The sequence below is a fragment of the Pyxicephalus adspersus genome, chromosome 5 (assembly GCF_032062135.1).
Source record: "Pyxicephalus adspersus chromosome 5, UCB_Pads_2.0, whole genome shotgun sequence".
In the NCBI taxonomy this organism is placed as follows: domain Eukaryota; kingdom Metazoa; phylum Chordata; class Amphibia; order Anura; family Pyxicephalidae; genus Pyxicephalus; species Pyxicephalus adspersus.
In genome coordinates this window covers 23259816-23284689 of record NC_092862.1, presented here as the reverse complement: position 1 = coordinate 23284689, position 24874 = coordinate 23259816, and the positions used below count along the sequence as shown (strand labels likewise).

Here is a 24874-nt window from a genome sequence, read left to right as displayed (position 1 = left end):
CTAAATAGTTATTGTAACATATGTAATTGTGGCTCAAGGTTTTATCCAATTTAAATACTGACATTTATTTCATTTCTGTCAGTATGCCTCTATTTTGATGCTTACTGACTGTGCTACATTGTATATATGCTGACAAACTCCAATCCATCTACATTGTATGCAAAATAAAGATAAACGTTTGGATGAAATTGCTATTAGTTACAATTTGCAACTAGCACTGATTTTTTTTTTTCCCTCGTTTCCTTGCAAATATGCCATCTGTGATTGGTTCACTTCCTTTGTCCAAAAGTCTGCACAGAACCTAAATCATTGTTCTCCCTTGCTTCTTTTTTTTTTACTATGGAGAAGATTTCTCCAAGAGATCTCCAAAGAGACTGAATAGGAGCTAAATAAAGCCATGGAAACTTTGCCCATCCAAGGATTTTCCATCACTTAGGTCTTGTTCCCACTATATGTGGTACAGTGCTGTTCAGTACAGTTTACATAGTGTGTAACACATGGACAACAGACATTGCATAGAGAGTAAAGTCTGATGTTCCCACTTATAGTGCATTATGTTAAGGGACTACTACATGTACATGTGTGTTTTAGTTCTGTGCACCATTCAGTGTGATAAATGGGGTCAGAATCACAACAGACATCCAGCACAGGTTACCTTGCAGTATAATGCTTTTTTAGTGGGAACCAGACCCTACTGTCTTAGTGACAATATTTAGCATACAGGAAATGGAGAAAAATTCTAACATCAAATTGTTTTAGTTTTTTTAGATGATAGTTTAGATGTAGATGGTTATAACCTCCAGCAACTGCTTGATCGGCGTTACTTTTTTTAATTGCAAAAGAGGCATTTCATTTCTAGTTCAATATTTTGATCCAATTAAAGAATCTGTTCTAAAGTAAACCTGACAGAAAATCAGAATCCTGCCAATTTTAAGATACTGATCATTTGGGTTCCTATAACAGTGCTATATATTGCTATATTGATTGGATCTGTCAATAAAGTGCATCATTGACTCTGCAGGTTTGTACTGGGACTTCTAGGAATAGTTAAATTGCATATAACTATGCTCATCTCTGTATTTTCTAGTTGTATTGGCAAGGCTGTAACTCGTATATCTTGTTCTATTGTACACTTTCTATGTAGTGTTTCCTCCATAGGTTTTGCTTGTTGCCTTGGCATTCCAGCCAGTATGAAATGTTGCTGTGTTTTTCTATTTTTGCTTTTTCTGTTTTTGCTTTAGATTGCTTTAGGCAGACAAAACATCGGGATATTCCCTCTTGAGCAGTTTGGATCATTTTAAAGGCTCATGTACATAGCTAAGTGTACGTTCTGTGGTCCTTTTTATATCTAGCAAGTTTGTTTGAAAGTTTTTGCAGCTTCTCCCTTTCCTTTCAATGTTAAAATGAATCAGTAGGGACTCCCCTTGCAGCGAGCCCCACACGACTTATTACAGCTCTTTTTTTTTGAGGATTTAACAGGAACAATCTGTATTAAAACTATCATTCTTCTGTAGGAGCTTAAGTAGTGTTGAATAGGTTGCCATGGGGCTGCCATGAAATGTGCCCGTTGGCAGGATAGACGCGATTGCTAAAGAACCGAGAAGCAATGTAAAAGGTGAACGCCTATTGTCTCCCAAGCCTAAGAAATTACCTCCGAAGCGTTAATCGTTTGACTATTGCCCGTTGTATTGCCTATTGTCCGGAAGAGGAATACAAAAGTGCGATTGAGTTAACATCTATTACAATCTCCTGGAATGAAAGAATAATTTAGATAGTGTAACATGTTTAGGTTCCATAGTTCAAAATGTTATTCTCTGAATTATTGTTAAATTTCATGAATGGAATTAAAATCCTGCTGTTCTTGAGCATCAAATGTTCTTTCATGGTTGTGTTCTTGAACCCCGGTCCTCATGAGGGGTTAGCTGTTGTCAATGAACAATTGCAAGCCCTGTCTTTCTAGTCCAGTATCACTGGCTGCTATGGACTGGAGTTTGTTACTTTGTCTATATTTTGCATTATTAGTCATTAATCACCATGAATAACTAAATGATAATTAATGCAGATTATAATTTTGTTGTAACAAAAAGGAAGAAGGGTGTCTTATACAATTGCTGTGTTTGAAGATTGATTGAAAGCAGAGGTCTTTCTCCAACATTAAGCACTAACTTCCCTCTTCCCAGCCACCTGGTACCTGTAAAGTATGGAGGTTGTCTGCATACTTGGACCTCGAGTAGCATAATTTCCTGTTCATCTGATTCACTTCTGTGTTTTGGAAAACCGATCTGAAGGTTGCACTAGGCTGCGTACATTTTTGTCGCTGGGAATGATCTTTTATGATAATTTCCAATAACAGATGAACCAGTGAGCGTCGTAGACACAGCACCATTCTGCTCTATGGAGAGAGGACGATGAGCAAGTAGCTACTCTCCCTTGTCTTGCATAGCAGTCGTTCCTGATCCTGGATCGACCGTGAGCTAGCTATGAACGACATCTTGTGACTGCTGTAAGTTCTGTCCGGAGATTAGCATGACCATTTGTCTTGGGCGATGATTCTGACTTGTGTACATAGGGACCGACCAAGCCCAACTTAGACAGGGGGTTTCGCTGCTTTATTGGCTTTTAAGTGGATCTGTTTCTTGCCAATAAAGGGGAAAGCAACAGGTTCTCCTAGGCTACATACACATGTGCAATAATTTTCGTTGGAAAGAATCTTTCACAATCCTTTCCAACAACAATCGGCTGCAAGATGCATGAATAAGTAATGTACATACATCACCGTTCTGCTTTATGGAGAGAGGAGGGAGAGAACGACAAAGCAGCACCCCATTGTGCTCTCTTCCCTTCACTTGCACTCGATCCTCCAGGGTGGTCATTTGGACAGTAGACGACAAGCACTGTACACGGCCCTGAGCCGATTATCAGATGAGAACCATTGCACGTATGTACCTAGCCTAATTCTTCCCATTCCCATCAGTCTTTCTTTCGCTTCCACAGTAATCTATTCAGCAGCTGCGGGTGAAAAGAAAATGTAAGCTGTAAGATAGTAGAAGTTCTGTTTTATGACCAAATCACATTTCTTCATACCTGGAAATTCCAGGTGTTTCCTTTTGCCTCCTGGCCCTGAACAGAACAGTGTTGGAATGTAGGAGGTGAAGGAACGTTAGTACACGTAGAAGGGGGTGAATGGGGGAATTGCAGGTAGTAAGCCTAATAATACTTGGGAATGAATTAAAGAATATAACTTGTTTTTGGGGGCAGCCATCCATGCACATTACATGCGGTGCCTCCACTTCCTGCTGTGATTGTGTTTCACTGTTCTTTTCTGTCACCCCACTTCTGACATAGCAGGAAGGTCTGACTCACTATGAACAATAAAAACATTACTTTTTATCACAACAGTTACTAATTAAGAAATGATTTTAACAAAACAAAAACAAAAAATCTCTCTAGTGACTAATGTTCAACTTTGTATATTAATACAGCGCACAGCACGTATCTAATCAAGAATTCTTTCCTCAGTACCATGATGTGTTCATTCTGAAACTTTTCATAGAACCGATGCTAAAACAAGTGCTAAAACAATGTATTTCAGGCTTTCATATTATTTTCCTGAAAAATAAAAGATTTACAAACTGCATACATTTATTGATTTTTTCATATGTTAAAAATATTGCTGAGGGTGTTTGGTTCCTTCTAGAAATGGCCATACAAAGCCATTGCCATCCAGAATTCAGTATGTGTTGAAAAATTTACCAATAACCCCCTTCCTCATTTCTCCCCATTTTTCATGTCATCTTTTTAATCCTTTTGTTGCTACTTCCCCCACCTCATAAATTGTAAGCTTATCAGGACAGGGTCTTATCCTCCTCATGTGTCACTTTCTGTATCTGTCTGTCATTTGCAACCTCTATTTAATGTACAGCGCTGCATAATATGTTGGTGCTATATAAATACTGTATAACAATATTAAATGAATATAGCCTTAGATGAAACTGTCCAGAAAGTTATGTCACTGACCGTACCAATGTTTGTATCCAAGAGATCCACTAGCTGCAATTTTTGGCTATTTGATTGTATTAAAAACATTTATATATTTCAGCAGTTTTTGCCTGTGTATGTCAGATGGTTGATACCTGTGTAAAACTGTAACGTTAGCATAATTAGTAGATGTAAATGTGTAGTTATGGCAAACAAGCATACCACTGTTCTTGATGGTGTGAACGTTATCCTCAATCAGTACTGAAACATATTTTTCATCTTCAGGTAATGCAGGCATTGTAACGTAATCAACAGTTGTTTTGGCTTTGTGACAACTCCGCACATATACCTGGATTCAGAGACTGTGTAGCTAATTTTCCAACATGGTCATAGCTGGGGAAGTATAACAATTAACGTGACTCTAGATAAACCTCAGACTGCCATTGTTGGCTATCATTTACAAGATGTGAGATATGTCTAGCTGTTTATCCAGGTGAGGTTATAAATGCTTTATTTTTGTCTGGGGTCTGCGTGAGTCAGGATTTTTTTTTCACTGGTTTGCAGTGTTCACTTTAGAATTTTTTAAGCTGGTTGGTAAAAAGCTGTAGGATGGCGGCCCCTGTTATGTGACCCCATTTTTTTTAGTTATCACCCAGAAACAGCCGGGTGGTTACTAAAAAGTGCTGGATGATTCACCCGGGAAAAATAGGCTGGGGAGAACACTGGGTTGCATATTTGTTCTGGGTATGTTTTAATACTGTGTTTTTTTTTTTTTGTTTTTTTTAATAGACTTTTACATTTCAACATTTGTTACATTTCAGCTTTTGGTCTTTCACGCTTTGATTTAATGTATTATGGTAAATATAAGGATTGACTAGAAAAGGTATTGTAAAAAGCCGCAGTAAAGTGCAACCACTCCTCAGCGCTGCAAAATAAATATTTTGTATGTGTAATGAACAATCAATATATATATATATATATATATATATATATATATATAATTATGTGTTTTTTGTATTTGATTTGTATTAGATTTTTTAGAAGTTTATACATTCAGCTTAGTTGAGATGTGTGGAGCCTTTGATTATAGAGCGTTTGGTTTATCACAACGGCTTGGTAATCCACCTGTTACCTTTCTTTGTAGAAAGCAGTACTATAAAACTTCTGCCCTGCACTCCAAGATTGATGCTTACTTGTAAAGCTCAATCCCCGCTATATAAATGAGCATTACTTTTCCTACTTTACCCTTCTCTCCTGTGTACATCTCTGATCTCCCCTACAGATCAGTGGGATCGGTCAGGTACAGGTTTGAAAAATAGTGCGTAGGAAATATCTTGCTTCTGTAATTGAGAATGTTGGATGTTAATCAGGATATCGGTGCCAAGTGTTATAGCCATAAATCAGAGGTTTGTCCTGAGCTTCCCAGATTACATGAAGCTGTAATTCATGGACATGTGGAGCGGTGATTGTTCAGGATGATGAAATACACCTTTTTATTTTACTGGCTGCACATTGCAGAATAGCTGGCCGATAAGTACATGAGTTCATATTCTTTGTCTTTGGTTCAGGTACTGTGGTTATGGTTGTCTTGGAATAGAAAGTTTCCTGTGATAGTATTATCATCATTGTTATTGATATGACTACATTTCATGTGGACCTTTCATGTAGCATGTAGAACTTTTACCAATTATTATGGAAAAATAAAAAGATGAATTGCTTCCAAAGCAACTGCTTTGCTTTCCTATACATACCCGTGTTATCAATCACCATTGAAATTCTGATTGGACAAAGTCAAGTGGTGACCCAATATTTAAAGCAACACTAAATCTGCTATACTTACTGGTGGTCATTCTCTCTCTCTTCTTCTGCATCCCAATCTTTGACCATTTTAATTGGTCAGACTTGGATTATGTAACTCCTATGCAGGCGAGTGGCAGTTGATTCAGTCCTGGAACACGCAGGGGAAGCCGGGATTGCCAGCTGCATGTGCAGCTCAGCTCAGATCCCCATCATGATCAGGCAGGTAAGACGCATTATTTTAGAATGAACATCGCCTGTCCCTTACTGCAGTACTGACTTCCAGATTGAGAACTTTAGTTCCGCTGTAAGAAACACAAACTTTAGATATTTTAGAAGCCAGCAGAGAATCACTTTTCTCTACATGCCACCCAAATAAAGGTGTAGGTGAAGCCAGGGTCTTTGGTAAATGGGTTGTCCCCTAGAGACTTGAAAGTTTTAAATCTACCTTTATGCAAACATACATGAGCCTTTGCTGCTGATGATTTAAAAGGGTGGCCTAATGGCTGGCATTCTTTTATTGCATATCAAAACGTAAGGGTAGGGTAATTGGCTTCCCCTTAAATTAGACTATAGTAGAGAGACTAGATTGTGATTTCCTGTGAGGGACAGTTAATGACATGACTGTAGACTTTCATTGCTGCAGAATAAATTCTATGCAGTGTTAGTAATCAGTTAGTTATAATCATATTTTAATATTGGGCATTTGCAAAAATGGTTGTTTAAACATGCAGCAATTATATGTCACTTGTTTTAAAAGTGAAAGCGCTCCTTTAGATACAGAGGATACAGGTTCCTTGCACACACCTGGCTTCTGCAAGAACCTTGGTAACCCCATTGATGACATCACTTGTAATATTATTCTTGCATGTGTCATTTAACATTTAGGCTGCCTGGGGTATAAAATATAGACAAAGCAAGCCTTCAATTTGGAAGGTGTCCATAACTGGATTTGGGATTATATTTGGTGTGATGCTTTCTCTCGTCTATTACTTTTAGATTATGTATTGCTTTGGTTGTTTCTGCAGCATCATGCTATAAATCTGTCATCTTCACAAACTTTTCCACACAGTCTGGGTGTGGACCATGCAATCTGTATGTTTCCTCAAAATGGCTACCTTAAATTTGTGCAGAATGTGTGCTACCCACATAGTTATTTCACGAGGCATGTGGAAGAACAAGACAAAACATACAATAGAAAATCAAACTGGTTCTATCAGAACTGTTTCAATATCTGTATAACTGGGTTAATAGGGATTTTCTTTTAATATCTGACTATGCATTGTAAACATTGAAGTAGGCTTCTTCCATACTACTTAGCTAAGTAAGTGTGTGCATGTGTTGCATGGTAAAGATCAGTAATGCTAGATAGAGTGGGTAAATATTTTTTTAGTTGAGCTAAACTTATATTTAACCTTCTATTCTTGCCTGACCCTGTTCTGTTGCTGGGTGCCACCATCTTCTTCCTTCTCTACCTGGGTATGATCTTCAGCCATCTTGATTGGCTGGGCTGGTGTAACACCTGCACAGGTGTCCTGGAATTTATTCCCAGCATACGCAGGGGAAGCTAGAATTGCTGGGTGTCTTGGGAACCCAAGCTGACGCTGCACATGCAGGGAGGGATTATTTCAGAAGGTATATTACTTATCAGTTTATGCAATAATGACTTGCCTGATTGAGCAGTTTTAAAAGTGGAACTTTAGTTTTGCTTTACCCCTAGCCTACCTCCATTAGCCTTTCTTCATACATTAACCCCAGGCCACTAACTAGCCCACTAACTAGCTATTAGCCCTAAACCTACCAACACCTAAAATAGATCTATGTTCAAAAAAAAAATTAATGTCCGATGATCTATGTTTTAGTAGCTGGGATGCGTAAAAAAAAAAACTTTATTATAACTGGAACATAAAAAGTAGATAAAACTTATTTTAGGGTCATTTATTTAAGCTAGTATAGCAAACTCGAGAAACATAAAGTCCTTTCAGATAAAGGTTTCCCTACCTGTACTATTCACAGTGGTGCACACACTGCACTTTCCCATCTGTTTAACATCTGTCCATAGCCAGTCTATAACACATCTGGGACACAAGCCCCGTACAGGGATCTCATCACATGCTGCAAATGTTACTCAACCTGAACATTGATATCAGCGTTGTGTTATTCTCAGTGTCCTCCAGCAACATACAGTCCTAGCTCATGATGTCCACGTCTAAATTCTTACAGCTCAGCAGTGAAATATCCACACTGCTGTAATTGAATAATTTGGGCGTTAATCATTATGTTGTAGCAACCCTGTAAGCAATAAATCATTGGTCTTCTGCAAGATCACAGGGTTACATAAAGCTGTAAATCACAGCATAGCAGGGAATACTACTTAGGACATGTATATCTTGTAAGATCTAACACGTAACATTTGTCAGGGATAATATTCATAAAGCTTAGATCGCATGTCCGTGTTTTTATAATTATCTTTCTTGTACGTGTGTATAATACCCAAATGCCTTTACAGTTATACGATAAAAATGGTGATGCAGAATGCAGCTTGTCTTTGTCTGGAGAAAACAGACTTTCATGGGTGAACTTGGGTGATCCGGGCAAACTGGAATTGATTTCTTAAGTCATTTCCTAGACCAGGTCTTTTAAAGGTTTGCTGGAACACCCATGTTCTCCCATGATAGTCTCTCTTATCCAGTCCTGGAGAGCTTTAATAAATCAGACCAAATGTGTTGTGTGCAGTCGAAAGAAAGCACTGAAGAACCACTGCTAACCATTCCTAAACACATCATTGTTAGGGTGATCTCTCACACAAGCAATAAACCAGTGTTCAACCCAGAAATGTTTTTAGGCTGGGTGTGAAGAAGCTGTAGCAGCCCCTGTATTCTGACACAACATTTCAGGAACCCCCCAAAACAGCGGGGTGGTCACTGAAAATTACTGGGTGGTATGCCCAGCTAAAAAGGGCTGGGGAGAACAAGAGGTTCTCTTAACTGAATATCTGAACAGTGAGTTGCTCCATGAATAGCTTTATTGGGTTAGCCTAATGAATAAATTATAATACATTTAAGACTGCTGATATTACAAATGGGTAATTAATGGGATTTATCTGGTACATTCTTACAGAAAAAGTATGTTTGGTAATGCAAATGGAATCCTGAAGGATAGAAAAAAGGGGCTGACTTTGGGGATTTTTGTTTTTTTTTAAGAGAACCTGTTTGGTCATTTCAAGTAACACCAGTGATCGTTTTGCCTATCTGCGGATAAAGTAACTATTGCAGGGGTTCCCTAAGGATCTGAAATTTTTTTTCAAGGGTTCCTCCATTGTTAAAAAGATCAAAAAACACTGGCTTACCTGCTCTGACTTCTAGGCATAGTCCCAATCAATATCCCACCATTCAAAAAAAATGCCTCTGCAACCAGTAAATGTGTTCATCTGTTAAAACACAATGCGTAAAAACTTCTAACACTTCCAAAGTCAGTATTTGGTGATTTATGTATCCCATTTTATTCCTAATATGTTAATTTGGTTGTACACAATGAAAAGGTTCTTCTGAACATCATTGCAAAGTCTGAAGAAAAGTAAGGATCAGTTTTTTAAAGGTTGCAATCCATTACCCCTATGTCCAGTGGTGCAGCGATCTTGCAGAATTGACAGGATCTACACCCACACTTACATTTCATAGCAAAAAGTGTATTACCATTGACAAATCTGCACATTAATATTTAATCACTTCATTTAGGCTTCTGTAAAGTTTGACTAAAGCAGCTTAGCAGTTGACATGCAAATTCTGCTTTCTTTTTAGAATTGAAACAGTTGGATTTAATATTCGCTCGTCTACAAAGTGGTTATAAAAGATAGTACATGTTTGTAAACGAGCCTTATATATATATTATGGTACCACCTGGATATTATAGATTTTTTATGTTTCTAGGAGCTTACTGGAGTCCCTTTGAGCTTAGCCAGTGGGACCTGAATAGGCTATCAGCGTTTTAGTGTAGTTTACAAACTTTCACCTGGAAACCAGTTTGTTTTAAAGTAAACCTGTGGTGTGCTGTCATTTAAAGGAGAGCCCCTAATACCCAGGGTTGGCACATGAAAACAAGCTCCTGTGGTCAGGTGTGTGCAGCCACAGCTTAAACTCCAATTTTGGGTAAACTCGATTATCCGGACAGTAGGATACTAGACACATACTTAGATTTGCAAGTATCTGTATTCCCTTTACCATTCCTTTTAAATAAATGCAAAAATTTTCCAGTTATTATTACACAGTATTTATATAGCACCAACATATTACATGGCGTCCATAGATATGTCACAAGCTGTCTCTCAAAGGGGCTCACAATCTAATGTCCCTACCATAGTCTTATGTCTTTGTTACAACCTAAGGTCAATTTGGGGTAAAACAATTATCCTAACTGCATGTTTTTGAAATGTGGGAGGAAACCAGAGTACCCGTAGGAAACCCAAGCAAACACAGGGAGAACCTGGAAACTCCATGCATATACTGTGCTTGCCAAGATTCCAACCTGGGACCCAGCACTGCAAAAGCCAGAGTGCTAACCACTGAGCCATTGTGCTGCCCATAAAAGTAAATATGTGTATATTCAAAAACCAGGTCCGAGTTGGATAAATTAGTTGGTCAATGGGGTTGAATGAGCCTGTCCTATTACATCATTGTGAACTGTACAAGTGTTAACAAGTTTCAGGAGCTGTGGTGTAGGAAGAGACTGTAGTTACCCTTTAATTGATACCTTTAGGCACAGTACAGCCTTTGTTTATAGCTGGTTGTAGCAGTCAGACCAGAGATTAAGTGGCTGCTTAATTGACTCAATTTAGAATGCATCCCACTTTCATACATGTTTATTTTTCTCCTAAATCTGCATAGGTGCTGTGGCTTGTCAGTTTTAATTACATTCTGTTCTTTCACACGACGTGACATTTATGGATTAATTTCTTCCATTGTGCCTATAGCGAGGCAATTTCCACTTTCAGAAAGATGAAAAAATATTATTGAACTTCAGCAAATTCCCAGACATGTGGAAGATAAGTGGTTTTGACTTGTATCCCTGGGGCTGTTCCATTGACGCCTTCATTTTTCCCTCTGACTACAGTTGTAGGTATACCTGTTTTAGGCGGCCCATTTGCATGCAGTGCTTCAAACAGGAAATCTGGATGTGCTTTGTGAAGAAACTTCTTTTTGAATGATGTGGCTTTTGTCCTAGATTTGTTCTTTTTTTAAAGCTTCAAACTAGAGCTACTATTTTATTTTGTTGGTGTAGCAAATGTTGATGATTTGGAACTAAAGACTTGATCTTTAAAGCTTTATTACAAGGAAAATGATTCCTATTTTAACCATATGATCATAATTTTCTGATCTGATTGGACAGATCTGAATGAAAGGCTTGAAGCAGAACTAAGCCCTGGGGATACCCACCTGTCCCTATACAATTGTAGGCGCCGCTGTCTTCTCCTATCTTTTCTTTCACATCCCTATCTTTGGCCAACTTGGTTGACTGGGCTGGAATGATGTAAGGGGATTAATTCAGTCCCAGTACCCCCAAGGGAAACTGGAGTTACTGGGTATCCCTGGCAGCAAAGGCTAAGCTGTGCGTGTGCAGCTAATTTTGCAAGGCAGGTAGGAGTACTTATTGCCGAATGGACATCATCTGTCTCTGTCTGCAACAAGGACTTCATGCCAAATTTTTAAAGTGTAACTTTATGAGAACATTGCAGTTCTCAGCATTTAAGACATGCCCCCACTGGCACACACATACATATGTATTTGGTTTCCTAAAAATGGGTGTACATTTCAAGTCAGTATTAAACTTGCCATAAATGACCCTTTATGTGGTTTATCATTGATATCCCTCTACAGGAAATGTAAGTATTAGCAACATCACTTTGCCTCTCTATAGGTAGTAATCTATAGCAGTTACATGCAATGCTAGAAAAGTTTAGCAAGAGATTATTCTCATCTTAATCTTTTTCTACATTCAATTGCTTGGTTTTAGGAATCTGGCCACATAGACATTCATTGATCTCTCACGGTCAAGCTGCTTCTTTAGGACACCTAACTATGAATATATAGTTCAAGTTCAACCACTAGGGAAGTAAAAATATCCCAGATATAAAACCCTATTGACATAGCTGATCCAGAGGGAGGCAAAAAATAATTTAATAATTAATATAATTTCCCCAAGAAGCCTAGCAGTCTCTCTAAAGGCATTTGAATTAAATTAAATACTAATGCATTATTATTAAACTAAATCATTTTTAATCATTTTATTATGTATTATCCAAATTAATACTTCTTCTTTTCTATTTCACAGCGGGTGGCTACTACGTCAGACAAAGACTTATATATCGATAATACTTCAATTGAAGAGTCTTCAGGAGTATACCCAATCGATGATGATGACTACTCATCTGGGTCCGGTTCAGGTAAAATTTACCAATATCATCATACACTTTAATGCTTGTTTTGATTTATTTGGATGTGTTTGTTTTTTAGGTTAGGTAGTAGTGGAGTAGTTAGCCCAGAAGCAATAATATGTTGTAGAGCATCAGGTTCACCAAGAAGCTGACAGTCATTTGTCAAAGGGCATCCTAGATCTTGTTTGCTACATGCTGAACATTTTCATAACATTTTTTTTTCTCAAACAATGTAAGGAGCATGACAAAAATCAGCAACAGTAATGCAATAACATAAGCAAGAAAAAGACAAAGCCTTGGACAATACAAGCATTTTAGGTCAAACTCAAGTATCTAAGTACCTAAAGTCAAAGAAATAAGCACCTAGATAACATATCTTTAAGTAGCTGCAATCTTGTCTATCCCCAGGATTTTACTAGAGATATATACATAAAGATTGTATAGGCCTTCTCATCCACCCAGGAACAGTGGAGAGCTCAAAGTGAATCAGAAAAAATGTAAATTTCCCCACAGTACCGAATAAAAAGTACGGGCCTCCTGAGGATGCACATCAATAATAAATGTACAGAGAAATACAGTTGCCACATAAACAAAATGGGTACTCAATATACCAGGGATCCAAAGCCAGAAAAGCTCTAGAAGCAAAGGGTCATCCATCCCCTCACCTCTTTACCTAACCAGTAGATAAGGTTGTCTATGCCTTTTGTATATTTTTAGGCAGAGAGAAACTGTTAGGAAAGGAGAAAGGAATGGAGGGAAGGATTAAGAGGATTAAGAAGGGAAGAAACCTTCTATTTTCTTTTTATCACAGGATTCAGTGACGTTATTGGTGCTACTCACATGTGAAATTGGAAGCGGTCATCCAAGTTTTGTTGGATGAAATTTTTGACCATTTGTTCTATATATTTATCTGGGGTTTAGGTGTGTGTGTGGTGAGTTCAAAAACACTTGTTGAGGGTGATTAAAACAACAGAATTAGTGATCATCTAAAGCATTCCATGCACACTAGTGTAAGGCAGTACATTTGCTTCATTTACCTTATGTGGAATGTTCTGTCATTTTCCATAGTCAGAATTCAGGAAAAGCATCTTACTGGGTAATGCACCTTATAAGTCTTACTATATACATTCACAGTTCTAATTTTCATTTCATATATGTGGAGCATACACATTGTAAACATTAGATTCAGGGTAAGGAGTAGATGTTACTCCTCAAATCCTGATAGTAAAGAAAAGCAATGTGTTTGCCTCTAATTTTACCCATTTAGTTTTCAAGTTAATGGCAAAGAAGATGAGTTTTATCTCTAAAATGTAGGGGGATCTGTCATCAAAATTTCTGAAGGGGTGTAGGGGGATATACGGGACCATGTCCCAAGCAAAAAAACATTAAAAACTACAACTACTGCTGGCCTATAAATGTATTTTCCAAACTATATTTTAACTTTTTTATTTTGTGGAGGACATGTTTGCTCCTTCATGTTTCCTGAATCCTTACAGAATGTTTCTTAAAATGTATGTTAGCTCCAATAATTAACTTCACCTATTTGCTCCCTTTTTAAAATACCATTATAAACATTTTGTTACACAACATATCACAAGTTGAAATACAAAAAAAAAAAACCTTTGGTTCCTTAAGCTCCTAACCTGTAGTGAGCGAACAGTGTTGTAATTAAATCTCAATGTTGGCAGGGAGGATGTCAGCAGTGGCTGCTTAGTATTCATCTGTGTCCATAGCCCCATTCCTGTAATACAAAATTTACCTTCAGTAGGCTACATCTGTGGTCCCCAACCCCAGGGACACAGACTGGTTCTGGTCTGTGGCTGGTGAGGTGGGGGTTGCAAATGACAGTAGGTAGAAGGGCCCAGTGGCTCTAAAGCTAGTGACAGCAGGAGGGCAACCAGCGGGAGCACGGGAAGCTCTCCTCACACAGAAGTTGGTAAAAATGTCAGAGCAATGTATGTAAGGCTTACACTTCCCTGCCATTCCCAGCAGCTCTGCCACCTGACAGCACACCAACTCTCCTACACTACTCTGCTATCTCAGCTAGTGTGCTGACAGGAGGCCGAGCTGCTGGGAATAGCAGAGTAGTGTAAGCTGTACATAAACCGGGCCCTGCTGTCAGAAAGGTTGGGGACCACTCACTGCTCTACAGCTCCAAGCTATTCTATAGACTGAAATCTGCATTGGAGTCTCCATACAGACAACAGGATGTCCAGTGCACACGGAAGCAGGGAAATCTAAAGGGTGTGATTTGGTGCAGCTATTAATTCACTTGTTTTTGTATTTTGGGTAACTTACAATAAGTGGGTCCCACTAATACATTTTAATGCACTTTCTTGATAACAATGAAGCTATTCACTGGATATGAAAAAAAAAAATAAAACACTTAACATATGAAGTTGACCTACTGATCCCCTATACAGTGATGTCATTGTTCTGTGCCACCCCCATCCCTTATGCTAAATTTAACTATATTATGTAAAAGTTCCCTTTACGATGTCAAAGAACTTGTTTTGTAAAATGTCAATGCAAACTCTTCTTAGATAAGTCACAAAATAGTTTTTTTTAGCAACCAATTGGTAACCATATTTCTTGGGGCTGAATGAACTAAAATCTGATTGCTCTGTCTTACTGCTCCCTGAATATCATCATTGCTCTTTGCCCTGCATTGCATAATATGCTAAAACCAATGTCTGACATGCTGAGGGGATTACAAAAGATATACAGAGTGCTCTGAAAGCGTGCAATGTCTGGGATATATTTCATCAGTGGGACATATTTATACTGTAGATAGGTTGTTGCTTTGGATACTAAAGGCAAAGTTTGTTTTACTGTCCCATGATAGTCCCACGTCCCCATTCCAACACAGGGTGCTGCTATCTTTTTATTTCTAGAGACAATGTTTGGCCATCTTGATTGGCCAGGATAATATAACTCCTGCACAGGCATGCAAGATTTAATTCATTCCCAGCCTGTGCAGGGGAAGACATCCTGGCAACCAAAGCCTGCAAATCCTACACAATCCTCTGACAGATACATGAAGAGATCAGGCAGATAGGAGGGAATATATCAGAAGGGACATCGCCTGTCCCTTCTGCAATAATGACTTCCTTGTGAAACTTTAGTACCACTTTAAAGTGAACCAAGTTCAATCTAAAATTAAATTAATATAGACTATGGATTAATTAGAATGGACTAACATTTTATTTGATTCTAGGAAGCATCTGATGACAGGCGCAGCTAGCTGCTCAACACAGAGGTCCAGTGCATTCATGAATTTACTATATAATGCTAACTTTATAGGAGTCAGCTAATCAGCACCCATCCCTACATGGGGGCAAGAGGAAGGTTCATATCATTCCAGATTTGGAAGCCTATACTGAAATGTGAATGGGGGGTTTAACTCATGAAATATTCCAGGCTTGGAAAGCCACATGTACCTGTGTAAAAAAGTCTCTAGGTTTCAGGTTGTAAAGAAGTTGAGTGATGATATAAATGTATGAGAATTCAGACCAAGAGCATGTAAGAGGAGACAGATTTTATGGATTCTTATATACATGTTATATATTACAGCTTAGGCCTACACACACTGATTGACTTGCTTTGTTGATGTCTTGATAACCAGGGGTGTCAGAAAATGATGCTGAAGAAGTTCCAGTACAGCTGACAACCTTGCGATCACTTCCAGAGAGTCCTCCCACTAGTGATGCTCCAGTGATAGAGACAACTACACTGAAGATGCAGACAAAACTTTACCAACCAGAGGTATGTTCATTATTCCACAAATAACTGCTATGCATTGTTTATAAAACTCCCGACAGCCTATTTAGCAGCTTTCAATGGCCATCCGTCAAGTCACATGTTCTTGTTGGCACACATTAACAAACATCCATTTATTTTAAATGGGCTGCCAACACACTAGTGAAGCCAAGTGACTGCTGCAGGGTGCTGTGCATAGCTTTTTGAAAACTTCATAGCACCCACCCTTTATTACTCCTAACAAGAGCTCTCAGTCCTAATGGAAGCAGTGGGCTGGCTCTTTGGGAGACAAATTCAAATATTCTAAATGCCTTGAAGCCTCAATGTCAATCTGGAGTGATGGTGTTTAGGCAGGGTACATGTATATATATGTAGTTTGTCTTCCTTATGGACTGCATGTGAAGCTAAGCCACATTTCAATGTGGAAATGTACCTGATCAGTTCTAAGACTGTGCTGGTTTAAATCTTTTTAGGATAGACTGATAGAAATGTCTGATATAGAAATGGCTGATAGAAATGTAGATATGTAAATGAAGGGTAAGTCACAATTTCCCCTTTTCTTTAATAGATTTTCAACACCATTATTACTTCTAGAAATAGACTCCTGTTTAGGAATAGTTACTTGACATGGTTAGTTCACCACTGTGAGGAGAAAGTTTCTTTGATATGTCAGGAGATAAGATTCTAATTGCTAAGGAAACAAACCAAGAAGCTCCTCAATGACAGATGAATGGACTGTAGGCTTAGAATGCTTCTTTCTGGAATGAACAGCTCTCTGGATGGTGTTGGGGCTTATTATTATCAGAAAATTGTGTTTTGTTTTTTTGTTTGTTTACACACATCTTATTATATGACAAAGGCGGGTGGGATAACTATATGATCAGTAGGAAGTTGAACGTTTTTTTTTATTATTGTATGTTAGACTATAATTCTGCTTTATTACATAGCCAAATAAAAAAAACATTTATTAATGCAGTTGAGTTCAGCTTTGCCATTCTTTGGTATTCATTACAATGTATCAAAATTGTATAGCAACAGCACCAATTCCAAGAAACATGTCTTCATTTAAACAGCTTCCTGCCATGTTTTCGTATTACTACAAAGATGCGCTAAGCTGACCTGGGGCAAACAGTAGGCAATCTGCATTGTGCCACACTGCCAGCCCTTGCAAAGCTTTAGCCCAATAATAATAATAATAATAATAATAGCCCACTGTAATGTTTTGTGTATTTAATAAAAGCAGAGGAAAAAGTAAACCTTTCTTCATAATCTAAGGAAATTTTCATGTCACTTTCTATAAACTGTTTCTTTTCTCAGGTAAGGAAGAGTGATGAGCCCGTAGGAATCAACCCCAACAGTGAAACAGATGTGTACACAGAGAAGCAATCAGAGAACCTCTTTCACAGAACAGAAGTACTTGCAGGTGAGCATTCGTTATGCTTTTGTTATCTGTGTAGTTGGCATACTTTTTATTCGGCTGTAAAGATGTGCTGTGTTTAGGCAGCCGCACTCTTTTTCCACTAAGTCTATGGGCCTGACTTATTAAAGCTCTCCAAGGCTGAAGAGGATACACTTTCGTGAGTGAAGCTGGGTGATCCAGCAAACCTAGAATGGATCTGGTCCAGCATTGAAAAACTTTGGCCAACAAACGAAATCCATTTCAGGTTTGCTGGATCACCCAGCTTCACTGATGAAAGTGTATCCTCCCCAGCCTTGGAGAGCTTTAATAAATTTGGTCCTTTGTCTACAACAAGTGTGGCTTCATGTGTAAAGAACCAAGTCTTGTGACTGGCCTCCCATCCAATCAAGGGGTTCTCTCTACAACTCCAAAGTTGAACTTCAGGCAAACAGCAACATACACAGAATAAAAACATATCTGAGAAAATTTTTCTTGCCCGAACCATATGTATTTCTGTACATCCAGTCCTTTAGAGGTCTTGTGCAGTCCATGGCTCCAAAGGGTCAAAGCTGTTTTGGCACCACAAGGGGGACAAGATTAGTTCTGTTTTAAGCCTCACTTATAGCAGTTGTTATGAAAACTCTTGAGTACTAGGGTTTAAAAAGCTCCATAAATGAATCACATTGCTGTCCTTAGTTGACCACATCTAAAGTGCCTTGATCCATATTGGAAAACTGAGCCATTTGAGCCATGGTACCCTGTAGGATGTCTTCCAACAACTGCTATGGGTAAGTTATATTTGTATTGCTGTATTGTTGATTTATTCATCCAGTATTTTTTTTTTTTTTTTTGAGTGCAGGCAGCCTATAGGTATCGCTACATATACACAGCTTCGTTGTTGTCTGTGCAGGATTTTCCCCCCATGTAGAGGGATAGAATAATGCCAGATAGGTGCTTCTTGGTCCAGTTGCAGTTGGGATTTGTGTTCAGGCAGAGGTAACTATTGTCTTCCTCCTCCTGAGCAGCCAGTCAATGCTTTTGTCTGCAGATCGATCCCAGGAGAGCGCAAAAAAGCCACAGTGGTGGTTGGCATTTAGTTTTACTTTCATGTAGCACATCAGTTACTGCAGTTCAGATTTACCCAAAATGTCAAATCTAACCACTTATCTAATCTTGCCTTTCAGCGGTTATTGCTGGCGGAGGCATCGGCTTCCTTTTTGCTGTTTTCTTAATCCTGCTCCTTGTTTATCGCATGAGGAAGAAGGATGAAGGCAGCTACGACCTGGGAGAGCGAAAACCATCCAGCGCCGTGTACCAAAAGGCACCTACTAAAGAGTTTTACGCGTAAAACTCACACCTAGTGTCTCTTTTTTTGAGATCACTGAACTTTTTTTGTTTTTTTTTTCCTTTAAATAAAGCTTTTGCATAGAATAAAGAAGATTTCTTTTTTTTTTTTTCCTTGTTCTCTAAAGAGCCGTGGAGGCAAATTATGATATGAAAAAAATCCCATTGTATTTAAGAAAAAAAAACTTTTCATGTATTCCTTAAAAACAAAAAAGTAAAAAAAAAAAATCTTGGCATTGTTGAGTGGGTAACAGTGGCAAAGTATTATTTTATATGACCATTGGTATTCACCAAGATGTTTCATATCTTTATGCATAAACATACAAGATGGAAAAATGACAAAGAGTAGCTTTCAAACTTCGGGTCTATAAAAGGTTGTTTAATATTTTTAGCATGTCTCAGATTGCTCAAAGTTTTAGTTTTGTTTCATTAATTTATCTGTTTCCAAACAAATGCCTTTAGTAGTTGTCATGGTGCAATCGTCCTAGGGTAATTCAGATATACAGTATATTAGTGTAAATGTACTTTTTTTCTTCCTATGTAAACTTAAAAAATTGTATAAATCTGTCTAATGATATTCGTTATACCTTTTTTGTTTAATTTTTTTTTTTTGACTATGCCTTTCATATTTTCAGTGTACTTTCTAGCAAATTTAGTCTGATGTGCAAACTTAATAATATCTATTTACAATCTGCTAGTAAGCTAAAGGTGCATCCACTCTTATATTTTCCTATTTTCATAGATATAAAGTGTATCTGAGCCCTTTCACAGTGTTTTTTTTTCTTACTTTGCATTACTAATTTGTATTAGAGTAAAAAAAAAGAAAAAAAGCTGTGGTTCCTGGCATTTCTGTATAAGGAAGACACTGCTGCTTTTCTTTGCCCTACATGCAGTAGTGTTTCCATTGCAGTGTTCAACCTAGAATTTTTTTAAGCTGCGTAGGAAGAAATTAAAGGCAGGTGGCAGCGCCTTTATTGTGACCCATTACTTTAGTAAGTTACTAAAAAGTGCTGGGTGTAGAGCCCGACTAAAAGGGGCTGGGGAGAACACTGTATTGTATTGCTACAGTACATGTGTCACATACAAGTGATGCGATGGTGCATGATGCTACAGAGCGCAGGGAGCCAAGCATTCAAAACATTTGGAAATGGGTTGGGTATAGAAGCCACATTAGCTCTGCAACACAGCAGTGGTCAGTGGTACAGTAGGCAGGATAGATAAGTATTCGTATTTTGCTTTACATACATTTTTTAGGGCAATTATCAACACCCCCGCTCCCAACCCCAGTATTGAGCACTGGGGTTAAAAGAAAATGTTAAGCTGCCTTTTTTACTCCCCTAAAATTCCTTGTCCCAAAGTTTCTTCTTCATTTTAGAAGTGTCAGGTTCCTTCTCTGTGTCGATGTCATTACCTCCATGAATTGGACAACTTGCTTTTGGCTTTCTAGCAGCAAGGTTCATTCAGGATCCAAAAACACAAAGGGGACTGTCAAGGACCAGCTGATGTAGACACAACTGCAATGCCTGTGGTTGGCGGTTCCCCACACTGGGGAGGCACCTGACAAATTAAGATGAATAAATCTTGCTCTACAAGATAAGAACAAAGTGCAAGATGGTTTAGAATGGAGGTTGGAAAGGTGGTTAATATTTACTTTATCTAGTGGTATCTAGTTTATCTAAAGTCACTTTTTTAAATAAGACATTTACAAGGAAAACATGCATTCGGCTTTATTCAACAAGGCTGAGGGCAAACAACAGCAGCCAACTAAAAAAAAATCTTTCAATTAGCTAACTGCAGCAAACTGATTGGCTCTAGGTAACTGTAGTTTGCAATTTCATTGGAAAAGCCTGAATTTAAGAGTGCAAAAGCTGTTTTATTGCTCATATTTGCATCCGATTTCTGATTCTCCTCTTCTAACAAGCACTGGAAAAAGTACAGATACTTCCGTTTCTGCCCCTAGTTGTAGGTTTGGGACATTACGACTATGTTCATATCATTTTAGGAGTGGATGCACCTTTAACACCTCCATACAGGAGGAGGCCAGTAACACCTTACCTGTAAGAAAATGCTGGTGACTCTGGCTACACATGTATTATTACATATGTGATGTAAACAGATTTAGACAGTGAGTCTCATTCATCAGTGTCTGTAAAGAACTGTACTTTCTTACCTTAGCAACCAATCCGATTCTTCAATTTATGTTTCTAGGAATGTTTATAAATGAAACAAAGAAGGTGAATGGTTGCTAGGCCTGACTACTTCTTTTGGACATTGTCAAATTAGGCCCAAGGAGAGGCTTTCCAGATAAGTTGTAGTACATCAGCTGCTGGAGAGCTGCAAGCTGCTTTACCTTGACACGAAATCCCAGCCTAAACCATGCAATCTGTTTTTAGTCTAATGGGGCAGGTTTAGCTCCTCTGCTACCATTCCTGCTGTTCAGGACCCTCATGGGACAAAATCCTGCCTTAGTGATGGAGTAATGCTTTGTACTGTAAACCTCAGTAGATTCTCTATAGGGGATCTCACTGACAATATTACCTGAGTTCAAAAGCCAAGCACAGGCTTGTATTTTAGAATTGAGGAAAGATCGCCCATTTTTTTTCTCGGAGAACAATAAAGACGAACCATGCCCCACTACACCAAAAACAGGAATACGTTTTGTCTGGAACTGTCATTTAAAGGGAACCTGTTGGTGTACAAATGTGGAAGCTGCCATTGCCATTCGATTTTTGTTGCTTCTCTTCTTGAGCATTTAAGGTGTGCTGAACATTCACCTTTATTACAAGTCGGAAATGGTGCTTCCTCTATTCTTTCCTGGCAGGTTCCTATTACATACCATATGGCTTCTAGCTGTCGAGAAATTACAGGTCCCAGCAAGCTCTGCCAACCAGCTATGACTTGTCGTTCTATGGCAGCTGGAAAGCCATGGCTATCTAAGCCTGGATTGTGCGGTAGAACTAAATCCAAAGATTAGAACAGTATTCTGACAAAGTCTGTGGCCACAGTATAAACCTCTTTCTATGTGTTTTTTTCTTTTTCTCCAAAGGTACGAGTAGGAGTTTAAAGTTTTTTTGTTTTTTTTTCCTCCATGCATTTAAGTTGTAAAAGTCTTTATAAGCCTTTGAAGTGCCTATGATTCCATGTAAATTGTCGCAGACTGTGTTACAGAGTGTATGACAGTAAACAAACAAATGTTGGTATTTTATAAGCACAGAAAAAAAATCAAAACGGTAATTTTGTAGTCTTACATCAATAGACCTAAAAATGTAACTTGGGAACATAAACACTACTAAATAAAAAAAATGTGGCCTGATGGTGGCTATTTATGTGTCATTATTGCTCATTATATATATATGCTATATTGTGTTAATGAGATGCCTGTAATATGGTTTTTACAAACAAATATACAAGGGATTTGATATGTAAAGTTGAAGATTGTTTTTTTTTTTTTTTTTTTACTGTCGTTTCCTTTACTTATTTGGAAAGTGTGAAATCCTGTGGGAATGAAAGTGAAAAACTGTAAAATTATCAGGGTTAGTCAACGTATAACTGCAGTTTGAGTTGTAGGTGGAGGCTTCTGGGTTTAATAAGCCACTGATTATACTAAATCTCCCTGGAACGTAAAGAAAATCTAAACTCAATAACTTGCAGTCACGAGAAAAGGAAAGTACCGTATTTTTCGCCGTATAAGACGCTCCGGAATATAAGACGCACCCAATTTTAAAGGAGGAAAATCTAGAAAAAAAGATTCTGAAAGATTATTTCCCTTCTGATCACTCATGTGCCATTCATACCGGTATTCCCCTTCTGATCACTCATGTGCCATTCAAATTCCCTTTCTGATCACTCTGTGTCATTCAAACTCCCCTTCTGTTCACTCTGTCATTCAAATTCCCCTTCTGATCACTCTGTGCTTTTTTTCTATTGTACGGCAGTTAGGACAGGGAACAGCAGGTGGCGCTGTGCCGGCTTCTTTCGCTTTGCTTTACAGACAGGAGAAAACACGATGCTGGCAGAGGAGAGAAGAGAGACACGCTGCAGCCAGACACACGCAGGATCGGGTGAGTATAATATTTTAAATATTTTTTTTAACACATTTGTCGTATAGGACGCACTAACTTTTCCCCCCAAGTTTTGGGGAAGAAAAAGTGCGTCTTATACGGCAAAAAATACGGTACATCCTCCTTCAATTTCAAGGTTTTCATACAAAACTAACAAATCTGTAACAGAATGGCTAAAAAAAGTAAAACGTTAATGTTTAATATTTAAATATGAAAATACAGAACTCAGTCCAGGTGCTCTAGGTGAGTATATAAGGAAATAGGGGTGGTATTGCAAAACACAGTACGTTTATTTACACATTTGTATTGAACTCAAAAGTCCACAATTGTCTTACAACAAACTCTCCATTATGAAAATGATGTTAGTGAGTCCATGAATTCAATAAGTAGAATCAGGTAAAAGGTTCAGTACCCAACATGTTTCAGCCCTATAGGGCTTCTTCAGGGTAGGTTATACAGGGAGTAATAAAAAAAAAAACTGTAGGATGACAAAAAAATACAGGATATTAACCATATATTCATAGATATAGAAAGATCAGGTGTTAGAATATTTCTATTACCATGAAAACATACATGAAAACATATTCTGACACCTGATATATATATATGTTTTTATTTTGTCACCATACAGTCTTTTTGTGATGTGTTTCACTATATGAGTGAAACAATTTTGGCGCATATTATACCTTTTCTTGCATACTGATTCAGAACACCTGGACTGAGTTTTGTATTTTCATGTTGAATGACATCAGTCATAGGAACACCTGGTGGAGTCCACCACATGGCAAAGCCTTTGTTTTTACATGGTTAAACTGAACTGATAAAGCAGCTTAGAAAACTGAAACATTTCACCATTATAATTATTTCTATTACATAGTATTAATTTAGCACCAACATATTACGCAGCGCTTTACTAAGTCCATAGTCATATCACTAACTGTTCCTCAAAGGAACTCACAATCACAATGTCCTTTCCATGTCATTAACCCAGTTTAATTTCAATTTTGGGGGGGATGCCAATTATCCTAACTGCATGTTTTTGGAATGTGGGAGGAAACCCATGCAAACACAGGGAGAACGTGAAAACTCAATGCTGATAGTGCCCTGGCATTTTAAATCAATGAGATAACATTAAGAAAAAAGACGTTGCATTTCCGTCATTGGGAACATAACAATTTCCTCCATATAGCTTGTTAACTTGCCCCAGCCAAGCGATGTCTCGGTCCCTTTATTTCTGGAAGTTCATATTTGACTTGTATTTCCATTTGAATAGAAATGATTTCTCTTTGCTCAGGGATAATTAATTAAAACAGCCTTTGGTTAATATAATTTGGAACTGAACCGCTTAGTGTTTGATGATACGAGACTTTTCAAGTAAACGCCCTGCAGAGAATCTGGTGAATGAAGTCTTCTAATAACATTGCGCTTAATCCAAACAGCCAGGGTAATAACATTCTTAATAAATATTATGCCGTCCTTTCAACTCCTGCATTCCTCATACTGCCAAGACAAAGTCTGCCATGTCTGGGCTAATATTTCATACGTTCCACTGACAGATCTCTACATATTTCTCATTCTTTCACAAAATGAAAGGAGAGAGTTTAGTTTGATCTGAAAATTGTAGCTGGGGAGATACAATGGCATTCCTGTCGAGTGCTGACCTCAGTTGTGGACAAAACCTTTCAACTTGTTTTGTGAGACCTTCTAAGACGTTTTATAATATACAATGCTGGCTTTAGTCATGAAGGGCCAAAGGTCACGTTTAAAGGTAACCTAAAGTGCATTTCATACATTTTTTCCTTGGCTAGTATGTAGAGGATCTAACAGGTCAGGTGAACATTAAATATTCTATTTTCTAATATTCCATATTTATTTCCACAGAATAAATGTAGAATTAAACAATTTAAATAATTTAACAGAAATAATTGTATGCCCAAGCAGAACTAAACTCAGGATTACTCACCTTTCCCCCATTCCATTGCAGAGAGCAGCCATCTTGATAACATAACACCTCCGCACTTTAATAATTCCCAAGTTCATTAATTCTTGACATACATGGGAGAAGCCAAAATATGCGCATGTGTAGCTCTGCAAGATTTGACAGCT

The 24874-nt window shown here is 38.0% G+C and overlaps 1 protein-coding gene across 3 annotated transcripts in view; it reads left to right on the top strand.

Moving 5' to 3' along the window:
• The window catches only part of SDC2 (syndecan 2), an 81586-nt gene extending 59566 nt beyond the window's left edge, over positions 1-22020 (top strand). For all 3 annotated transcript variants that reach the window (XM_072410868.1, XM_072410866.1, XM_072410869.1), the window contains 4 exons: positions 12103-12214; positions 15831-15970; positions 17282-17387; positions 18548-22020. In XM_072410868.1, coding sequence (XP_072266969.1) covers positions 12103-12214; positions 15831-15970; positions 17282-17387; positions 18548-18711 — 522 coding nt within the window. In that variant the 3' untranslated portion in view covers positions 18712-22020. The remainder of the gene's footprint in view (positions 1-12102; positions 12215-15830; positions 15971-17281; positions 17388-18547) is intronic.
• The last annotated feature ends 2854 nt before the right edge of the window (positions 22021-24874 follow it).